The 11,557-nt window shown below is 33.3% G+C and overlaps 1 protein-coding gene across 1 annotated transcript in view; it reads right to left on the bottom strand.

The window, feature by feature from the left end:
- Positions 1–8,166, bottom strand: part of HSP60-3A (heat shock protein 60-3A) — a gene marked incomplete at its 5' end in the record, with an annotated part of 17,539 nt that extends 9,373 nt beyond the window's left edge. Inside the window, 4 exons of the mRNA XM_011002511.1 lie at positions 1,218–1,393; positions 1,728–1,887; positions 7,589–7,720; positions 8,056–8,166. Coding sequence (XP_011000813.1) covers positions 1,218–1,393; positions 1,728–1,887; positions 7,589–7,720; positions 8,056–8,166 — 579 coding nt within the window. The remainder of the gene's footprint in view (positions 1–1,217; positions 1,394–1,727; positions 1,888–7,588; positions 7,721–8,055) is intronic.
- Positions 8,167–11,557: the final 3,391 nt, after the last annotated feature.

The following is an 11,557-nucleotide window of genomic DNA, read 5'->3' as shown; positions in this document are numbered from 1 at the left end:
AATGCACTTTTAAGTACTAATCAAAGCACATTGAGATTATATATCAATGGATGTGAGATGCTATGGAGATAAAGTCATTCGTTGTTGAGAAGGTTCATACTAATAACAATGCACTTTTAAGTACTAATCAAAGCACATTGAGATTATATATCAATGGATGTGAGATGCTATGGAGATGAAGTCATTCGTTGTTGAGAAGGTTCATACTAATAACAACGTGTCAGACATGATGACCAAACCTCTACCGAGAGAGAAGTTTGAGTTCTGCAAAAAGGAAGCAGGCTTGTCAGAGCCTCCTAAATTGAATTTTACATGTTGATCGCTAGTATGGCGAATTCCTCACATGGTGCGCGAGGGGGAGATTTGTTGTGTGTAATCCCGCACCATATGATGATGGGACCACCACATTAATTTATGTCTCTTGGTAGTAAAATTAAATGGTTTAGGCACTGTAGATGCAGATTTGAAAAACAGAAGAGAGGAGAAGAAAACCGAGAGAGAAAGAAAGAAAAGAGGCAGCAGAGCAGCCTATGCTCTTTCTTCGATTTCTAGCTCGTTCACCGTTGGATCGGGCTGAGATTTTGACAGCAGCTTCTAGACACGTTACTCTTCATTCTGGACGGTTGGATCGAAAATTGATGATGTGGAAGCTAGCCGTTTTGATAGAAAACAGGGCTGTCAGTATTGTGAGTTTTTCTCAAATAATTCTCCTTTAATCTTGTTGTAATCCGAGAATAAGTTGTTCTTGATGATACATATGTTGTATTCCTTAGTTGAATATGAGGAAGAACAATTGTGAACCTATTATTTGTTGATAGTGGAAGTTTTTAGGTGGACTACGGTCTCGTGGTTTTTTCCACATCGGGTTTTCCATGTTAAAAATCTTGGTGTTGATTTTATAATTATTTGCATTATTTTTTATCATTGTTTGATTCTGTTTTACTGCACAAAGAGGGAAAGAATTGGGACTTGTGATTTGTGAATTGTATTCCGCTGAATTGATCCGGGTAAATTGGTGTCCGGTTGTTCCTAGTTTTCCCAACAACTAGAGAGGTAACTTTCAACGGTTAGAAAACCATAATGCCTTTCTTTTTACTAGATGTTAGCTAAATCCTTATTGCAAATCAGATTTATTACAATTAGATCCTGGAATAGATCAAAGCTTCCCCCCAAACATAATATAAGGACAAGAACAACCTCCATAAGATGTTGTGTACCTGAGTAATTTCTTCTGGTGTGCTTATCATCAATGCTCTCCTTTTCAAGTCTGAAAGGACAGCATGAACCGCAATATTGATGCCATTACGCAAATCCATCACATTCACACCAGCAGATACAGACTTGCAGCCTTCGATGAGTATAGCCTGAGTAAGGACAGTTGCACAAGTTGTACCTACAACATGATACATAACAAACACCCTCAACCCCTAAATGGGAACTTATTAGATAGAGCTGAAGATTGATCAAGTAGAAACTTAACATAAAGATCTAATGTTCTGTATCCAGTGTTATTTATAATGTTGCTTGTTTAGTTATGTACTGACAAACCACCAAGTATTACTTCTTTTCTTTACTTTTCCTTATTGATTGTTTGATTTTCAAAACGAAAAAGTAGTTTTGAGGCACTAAAACAATACAAATCTATCCAACTTTTAATCTCAATTCAAATTATATGAAGAAATTCATAATAATCATGGTGCTTTTGTGACATGAAGTTAAGAGATCACCATCCCCTGTGGCAGTATTAGTAGCATTTGCGACCTGCTTCACAAGGTCTGCACCAACATTCTTCACCTTCTCCTTGAACTTGATGCTTTTAGCAATAGTGACTCCATCCTTGGTCACCTTTAGAAGCCCCCGACTTTTTTCAATAATAACATGGCGGCCCTGAATTGATCAAGGAAAGGAGTTGAGATCACTTATATAGAAGGGTGATTTTAGGAATCCCGTAAGCTATATATTAGGAATGGATAATCTGTATACATTGGCTTTCCTACTATAAAACTAAGTTCATAGGATTAGTAATTGATTCTATGACTCTAAATGCACTTATATAAATATGTGATGTGATTAATAATACAATTCATTCCAGCAAATTATATTCTCTCTTTAAAGTTTGCATGGTATAAGAGCCTAGACTGAGATCCTAAATCCACAATCCCTAGCATCTTTCTTTTTGTTCTTAGAACACCAAAAAAACACAGAGACTTCTATAGATTCTTTAAAAGCAAATCTCTCAAGTCTCAATTTCACTCACCATTTAGATCATCCAGGATTAGTTATGACTTTAAAACCCTTAAATGAAGACAATTATTCTATTTGGAAAAGAGCAATGACTCTAGTCTTAAATTCCAAGAATAAACTAGGCTTTGTCAATGGCTCAATCAAAGCTCCCTCGTAAGAAATTAATCATAAAGATTATGCAGCTTGGTCTCCGTGCAATGATATGGTTCATTCTTAGATTATTAACACTTTTAGTCCAGAAATCTCAAACAATGATCTATTACTCAACCACACATAAAGTTTGGGAAGATCTGCATGAACGATTCTCCTAAAGCAATATACCTTGCATCTTTGAAATTAAACAAGACACTGTTTGCCTCCGGCAAGAACAACTCTTAGTCTCTACCTGAAATTGAAAGGTTTGTGGGATGAACCAGCCTTTTATAATGACACGATACATGGAACACAATAAGATCAACAAAAATTAATGCAATTTTTTATGGGATTAAATGATTCTTACAGTTCCATTCGCGGATAAATCTTCCTAATGAATCCCCTTTTTTTAGTTCGTCAAGCATATTCCTCCAACTCACAAGAAGAAAAACAGCGTCTTGTAAGCTCAACGCATACAACAAGTGATGATTTTAGTGGCAGTGATTCCATGGCAGTTTGAAGCAACAATAGTAGAACAACTTGAAATTTCAGTGCAGGATCAGGGAGAGTTGAGCGAATCAACCACTCACATGGGTCACATGATTTCAGATTGCAGGAAAAACCAACAAAAAATCTCAAAGGAGGATGACAATTTCAATATGAAAGATGGCACTTTAGCTTTGGTAGAGGATGCCCTTATTGTTCGCACTATGGAGAAGCAAGTCATTGGGTACAAACTTATTATGAACTGTATAGGTACCCAACAGGTCATCCAAATGCAAGGTATGAATCAGGCTCAAAACGTTTCAGCAACAACAACAAACACATAGCCAATCATGTGTCCAAAGAAGTCTCTCCAGAAGATGGAAAACCAATTATTAGGATTTACAAAAACAATTAAAATAGCTCCTATCACTTTTAGACAATAAAAGCAAAGGACCCAACTCTTATGCAAATGTTTTAACTAAACCAGGTTTGTCTAAAGTCGCTTCCCGTTGGATCATTGATAGCGTAATGACAGATCATATTTCTTTTAAATTATTTTCTGGCAAGCATAACAAATGCTCATTAACTCCAGTACTACTGCATAGTGGAGAAAAGGCTCACATTGTTGCAAAGGGCTCTTTACTATTAATTCTATCTATTATTTACATAATGTGCTATGTGCACCTACATTCAAAGTAAATTTGATAGCTATTAGTCGCTTGACAAGAGACCTTAATTGTTCAATAATTTTCTTTTCTTATTGGTGTCTTTTACAGGATCTGGCTATTTGGTTTGGGTAAACAACATAACAAATTTTATTATTTGATGGCTCTGACAACAAAGCAAAAGATGACCAACCCTTCCTCAACTACCACTCAACCAACCTGTCATCTTACCATCTCCTCCACTGACCACTAGCATAATCATTTGGGTCATACATCACCTTTTTTGTTTTTTAATTTTTTTTTCATTCAATCCAATACTACTTGGCTAATATGCCCTTTGACAAAACAAAATTGTTTACCTTTCAATTCTAGAGTAATTTCTTTTGCAAAACCTTTTGCAATGATTTATTGTGACATTTAGTGTCCCTATTGACACCCTTCCCTTTTTGGTGCTCATTTTTCTCACTATCATTGATGATTTTACACGTTTCATATGAATTTTCTTAATACGACATAAAAGTAAGGCACAATCACTTCTAAAACACTTCTTCAATTACGTTCTCATTCAATTTGAAGTTCACATTAAAATTTTTCAAAGTGATAACAGATGAAAATTTCTCTCACTTCACCCTTTCCTCAAGATAAAGGAGCTCTTTTCCAACATTCTTAGGTTAACACGCCTCAACAAAATGGGGTTGTGGAGCGCAAGTATCATCAAATCTTACAAGTAACTCGTGCTTTGAGATTTCAAGCTCAACTCCCAATCTAATTCTAGGGTGAAGGTGCCCTTACTGCTATTCACATCATCAATCGACTTAATGGGGATACCGAACCTAAAACACTGTTTACACGCATATAATCATAGACGATAGAAGATAGTCTAAACTATTGAGAGATTGGGCTTTAGCTTATGTTTTAATTTAATTTATATGAAATTTTAGTTGAGTTTTATAAATTTGGTTTTATTTGTTGGGTTTAATTTCATTATTATTGGGTACTTTATTTAATGGGCAAGCCCAGTTAGGGTTTTAGTATTTATATTCTACTTTTCTAAATGTTAGACAATTTTGATGATTAATGAAAATATTGCAGACTTTGTATATCTCCAATCCTTTTTTTTTTCTTTTCTTTAGCTTTCTTATTTCTCTAAAAGCTTCTTTATTTTCTTGCTTTAATTCTTATTATTTATTGTCCTGCATCACAACTATTTTTTCATGTCCTCCCTTTCAAAACCCCTTTTGAACTTCTCTATTCAAAACAACCTTTTTTTTCTCATATATGTGTCTTTGGTTGCTTAGCTTATGCTACCAGTGTCCACACTCCTCATAAATTTGCTCCTCGTTTCATTCCTTATATTTTTGTCAATTATCCTACCGATCAAAAAGCATATAAATTATTTGATTTATCAAAAAAAAAATTTTCACTAGCCATGATGTGCGATTTCATGAAAATACTTTTCCTTATGCACAAGCCAAACCCATTCTTTCTTCTCCATATTATGATCCCGATCCCATTCCTCTAATTACCCTTGATCACACTCCTTCCTTTCTCTTTCCATCATCCCCTTTACCAAAATCATCATCACTATCTACCCAAAATCCTTCGTCAGACACACAATCTCCCTACCCCCCCTATTCTTTGCACATACACACGCCACCCTAAGCCCACTGACCATCATGGCACGATCAATAGTTCTCTCTCGATTTATCGCTCCGATGCACTATCCATTTCTCTCTCTCTAGAATCAAACCTTATTGAACCACCCACCCTCTCATTCGACACTAGCCCACCCTTCACATCCATATTTACTCCGCCTTATTGATCCAACAGCCACACTAGCCTATCGGCCAAAATCCGTGACTATGTCTGCTTCAATGTCTACACTGTCTAATCATCTTCCTCACTTCCAAATTCTCCCAAAGGCACCAGCTATCCACTAGCCGCTTATGTTTCCTACGACAAATATGAACCTCCACATCGCTCCTTTGTTGCTCAAATCGGCTATATCATCGAACCTGGATCTTATTCAGAAGTCACTGCCCTTCTCGAGTGGTAGGCAACTATGCATTCTAAATTACAAGCTCTTCAGCACAATGGCACTTGGTCTCTCACTTCACTACCAACAAGCAAAACTTTGATTGGCTATCAATGGATCTACAAGGTCAAGCACCAGTTTGATGGCAATGTGGAGAGATACAAAACCCGTCTGATTGCTAAAGGTTTCAACCAACAAGGCATTGACTATCAGGACACCTTCTCCCTAACTACCAAGATTGTATCCGTTCGTTGCTTGCTTGCTTTGGTGACAGCTCACGGGTGGGCACTCCATCAATTAGATGTCCATGATGTCTTTCTTCATTGTGATCTTTCAAAGGAGATTTTTATGTCTCCGCTACTAGAGCTTCGTTGACAAGGGGAGGAATACTTGGTGTGCCATCTCCATAAGTCCCTATACGGGCTGAAACAAGCATCACTCCAATGGTTCACTAAGTTCTTTGAAGCCATCTACTCTGCTAGATTCAAACAATCTCAAGCCGACCACTCCCTATTCACCAGACAACGAGATAAGTCCTTCACTACCCTTTTAATATAAGTTGATGATATTTTGATTACTAGAAATGATCTCATCAATATTGCTATGACTAAAAAATTTATGCACAGTTATTTTCACCTCAAAGATCTTGGCCCCTTAAAATACTTCCTTGGTATAGAATTTTTAGCCTCTAAGAACAAAATTTTCATTTCTTGATGTAAGTATGCATTGGAAATTATTGAGGATACAAGATTGTTGGGTGCAACCCCTGTCGATACCCTTATGGAACGTGGGTTAACATTATCAAACAATAGCAATTTGCTCAAAGATCCAAGTCGTTTTAGAAGATTGGTTGGTAGATTGATTTATTTGACTATTTCAAGACCAAAAATCACTTATGTTATGCATGTTTTGAGCAAATTTATGCACCAACCCTGAAAGCTTCACATGGAAACAGCCCTTTGGGTTGTCCGATACCTGAAAGGTGTACCTGGTTAAGGCATGTTCTTCTCCTTGAACACTGATTTCAAGTTGAGAGCTTATTCTAACTCAGATTGGGCAGACTGCCCATTAACTAGGAGATCTACCACAGGGTGCTGCATGTTCCTTAGAACTTCATTGATATCTTGGAGATCAAAACGACAAAAAACAATTTCACTCTCCTTTATAGAGACAGAGCATCGTGCAATGACAAGAGCGTGTTCTGAGTTGACATGGCTCCGATGCCTTTTAAGGGATTTGGGCTTTTGCATTATGAACTTGCTTTGCTATATTGTGATAACAAGGTTGCGTTGCATGTTGCAGCTAACCCAGTCTTTCATGAGTGCACTAGATATATTGAGATGGATTGCCATTATATTAGAAACAAGATCCAAGATGGTAATGTGATAACCAGACATATAAACTCTAAACATCAATTGGTAGATATTTTTATCAAGTCCCTGGGGAAAGAAACCTTCGTTCCTATGATTCACAAGTTAAGGAGTGCAAAATATTCACTTTCTAACTTGAGGGGGAGTGTTAGGAATCTTATAAGCTATATATTAGGCATGGATAATCTATATATATTGGCTTTCCTACTATAAAACTAAGTCTATAGGATAATAAACGGTAAGGTAGTAATTGATTCCTAACATATAAAAATGATTGTAAATGCACTTGTATAAATATGTGATATGATTAATAATACAATTCATTCCAGCAAATTCTATTCTCTCTTTATAGGTGACCAATATATTGAGTGTTTTTATCATCACTTCAGGAGCTCAACCTAACACAGTTTTATTTAATTTTCTTAATTGAATTGATAATAATAATAATAATGATAAAGCCATGGATACAATAGAGAAAGCCAATTTTCAAATTTCAAAACAAGCACTGGATACCTTATTTTGCAAAAATAAATAAAAACAGAAATTCAGTTCGGGCCAGAAATGGTAATGGCGCTCATTGTTTCTCACCCTCAAACTAATCCACAGAACTTGAAAAAGAATAGATAAGAAAAAAAGTGATGGTGTAACTTCAATACCTTTGGTCCCATTGTGACTTTCACGGCTTCTGCAACCTCATTGACATCCTGTAGCATAGCTGCACGAGCCCCAGCTCCTAAATTGATATCCTTAGCCACATAACTTCTACTGTATGTGATCCTACTGGATAACTACCCAATTCACAGCATTAACCAATGAACTTGTCAAGATGAATAAATGCCCGGATGAACAACCTCAAGCAAGAATCACATAGAACAGCCAAACCACTCAAATCAAAGTGTACTTCATAGGAATGGACCGATCCAAAAAGACTCAATTTTGAAGTAATCAAACTAAACATGACCTCCATTTGCTCACAGTGAAGAACATTTGGCTGAAAGGGATGGATTAGTTAACCCAGGTTCATTTTTCACATACAAATAGAATTTCTCGATCATTTATTGCGTATTAATAAATAAATAATTGATATGCCATTGAAGAAAGAGGAAGAGGCCGGTGGTAGTACCTGCTTCTTTGAAGCAGAGGAGCTGTGAAAAGATAGAAAACAAAAGAAGCACAGTAGAGAATTATTAGCTGCTCCATTCACACATATTTTATATATCAAGAAGTTACGTGACGAAAGAAATCAATACCCAATTGATGAAGCTAATCTTGAAGCAACCCTATACATGGTTGGCGGTTGATTCACACACAGAAGGGGGAGGGGATTGGCCTTTTGGAGGGATTTAGCTTTTGAAATTTTGGAGAGTATCTAGGGTTTAAAGGTAAACTCGATTTCCCACCCTCACTATTGATTGTAAATCTAAATAGGTCCTCAATTATGATGAAACTTTCAATTAAGCCCCTCAACTATTGATTTAAGCAATGTTCCTGTGTAAGTAAGAGTGTCTCATGCTTCTCCTTCTATTCCTCTATTCCTTGTAATGGTGGGATACTCGTTTTTTCTTCTCTTTTACTCTATTCTCATGGGGAGTGGTTTTCTCGTCTCTCCATTCCTTTATTGATTAAGTACTAGAGATATTCAAATTACCTAAATGGAATGGAGAAAATATTGTTAAAGCATTGCACACCCAGACTCAAATTACTTGAGCTTTTTTTTTTCTTTTTAATGTTCTTTTACAATGTGATCAATTTGATCACCAAACAATTTTGTTTTAATTTGATTATTTTTTATTATATTAATTAAAAATTATATTTAATGATTTATTTTGATTTAATTTTTATAAAACCAATAAATATTAAAATAACATTTTAATATTATGTTGATCCTCGATTTTGTAAAATAAAATTGTTTTTATTGCTTGGAAAAAATTACATTCAAGGACAACAATGCAATGATTTTTTTTCTTTTAACAATTTTTTTCTTGGAATATTTTGCTAAATACATTTTTGGCCCCTTTATATTTACACATTAATGTTTGTTCCCAAACTTTGTTTTCATCACATTTTGGTCCTAACATTTGAAAGAGGAGTAAGAGACGGAGTACTATTTAGATGTTTTGAACTCTTCATTTGCCAAAAACAAATTATAATTGAGAAAAAATGGTTTAATTTTATATTTTTGGACCAATTTAAAAGTGTTTTGAGTTGAAAAAATGATTTATTGATATTTTAACAGTGTTTTTAAATGTTTTCATATAAAAATATATCTTAAAATGAGTTTTTGAGGTCCAAAACTTTAAGTCTAACTTTTTGGTTATCAATTGTGACCAAAAAAAATTTAATACGATAACATATCATTTTCCACATTAAATAACCTATTGTACAATAAAAATAAAAAAGGAAAAAGATGGGCAAATAATATATCATTTGATTCATAAAAACAAATTCAAGCTTGCCTAGCTCTTGGGTAACTAACTATGTTCGTAGGCCTGGCTTGATAGTGACACTTAGCCTCTTTTGTATTTTTTTAAATTTTAATTATTATTTTTTATTTTAATTAATACTCTTTTATATATATTTTTTTATTTTGTATTAATTTTTTTATTCACATTTAAATTAATTCCATAACTTGCTAATTTCTTTAATTGATTAGTTCACCTTTTTAAATTATTATTTATTTTTATAATGTTTCAAAGAGATTATTGTAATTTATTTTTAATTACTTTCCTTTTATATTCTTAATCAATAAATTGTATTTTCATGATCCATTTATAGAAATAAAAAAAATTTTGTTCTAGTTTTAAAAAAACATAAAAAATAAAAGAAAATTTTGGGGTTAAATATTTCTATACTTGTCTTTTGCTCTTATAGAAAAGATTAGCTTTTCATTTTAGTATTTAATTGGCACTAAAACCTCTTTCTCAATTTATTGATTCATATATTTTGAAATTTATTTATCATGTACAAACAACATTTTTATGTTTCTCAAGTAATAATAATAATAAAAAAAAGCATATATAATAAAACACATGCATCCACGACATTGGCACATTCTTGAGATCCTACCCATAATATAGCATTAACAATTCTTTTTAATATTTATCGGTATATATAATTCTTGATTTATTTTATTAAATATATGCATAAACTTTGTGATTTAAAATTAAATTTTTTTCTTGATGTCAAAAAATACATTGACAACACTTGTACATTTATTTTCTGCATTAAAAAAATTGGTTAAACTCTACTACCCGTGACAAAATGTTGATAAAATGACTATATAACAAATACATTAAAAGAACAAGAGTTTTTCTTCAATCATTTCATTGTTCATGTAAATAGTGAAGTATCACCACTTTTTTTCATCCTTTTTTTTTAATTTCACTAAATTTTTTTATTTGACTTTTTTATTGCCTAATTATATGAGATAAAATTTCAAATTATATAGTAGAAAGACAAAATTTAAAGTGAGAGGACCACATTGTAAAACATGGAGAAAATCATGACCAATATCAAAGTTTTTAGAATTTTCATTTTTATCCATAGGTTCATTTTGTTTATTTTTCAATCCTTAAGTTTAAGAGAAAAGAAACAAACTAGCTAGAAATAGCAAATGAGAGAAAAAGCTTGGGGTGACCACATTAAAGCCATCAAAAAAGAGGATCTTTGAATTAACGAGTTTCTCTTCTCAAGAGGAACTCAATAAAAGTGATTTTTTCTCTAAACATGACGGGGAAAGTAATTGAGTTTTGTTTTGTTTATTTTGATTAAGTTGTTTTTCATTTTTTTAGAATGATTTTTAAGTCGTTTTTAAGGATTAAATGGTGTTTTAGAATTATTTTTGGGTAAAAACAAAATGAAATTAGTTTTTTAGGTCCAAAAATATGGATTCGGATGATCGAAAAAGGTCAAGTAATAAAAATATATGATGACGATTCAACTTTAAAGGTATTAAGGTTGCATAAAGGTAAAAAAGAGTTATGTCTATATGTTGATGTTGATCCAAGTGTTAATCTTGTAACGATAAAAATATTGATGTGTTATTCAAGTAATCCTAAAGATGACAGGCCACTTGGAACTAAATATTTTATTGTTTAAGATTCTGAAGTTGAAAATATGGTGATTAATACATAAAAATATATTTTTATTAAGGTTTTACATCACCATTTTGCACTTGAAGTATTAATAACTCATTAACTAAAGCATATTTTATAATAACATATCTAATAATATAAGATACCTTTAATTTGTGGTAAATGTTCATTTTAAATGCAGGTCTATCATATAAATAAAAGGATTGATTGATGAGTTTAAGAATTGAAATTGAAAGGATAAAGAGATGGCCAAACTTAGAAAAGAAATGTTGGTGTAGTCCATACCATAACACTGTTCGGTAATTGAATCATATCTAGAGCTATAGATCTTGGATTTAGGTCTACTTTATATGGATGAAAAGGTAAGACATAGGCCTATAACTTTCATGGAGTCCGAGATTTAAAAAGGTCATTTTCAAGTCCAAATTGTCGCAACAACAAAGAAGTCTGAATCTATCCTACACCCCAAGCATTATTCAGTGTTTGGCCCATATCTGGAGTTCTAGAAGTCCAAATGACCTGAATTGTTTA

This window comes from Populus euphratica, unplaced genomic scaffold (assembly GCF_000495115.2).
Source record: "Populus euphratica unplaced genomic scaffold, PopEup_1.0 scaffold366.1, whole genome shotgun sequence".
Lineage (NCBI taxonomy): Eukaryota > Viridiplantae > Streptophyta > Magnoliopsida > Malpighiales > Salicaceae > Populus > Populus euphratica.
The sequence above is the reverse complement of the archived record's forward strand: the minus strand, read 5'-3'. Positions and strand labels throughout refer to the sequence as shown.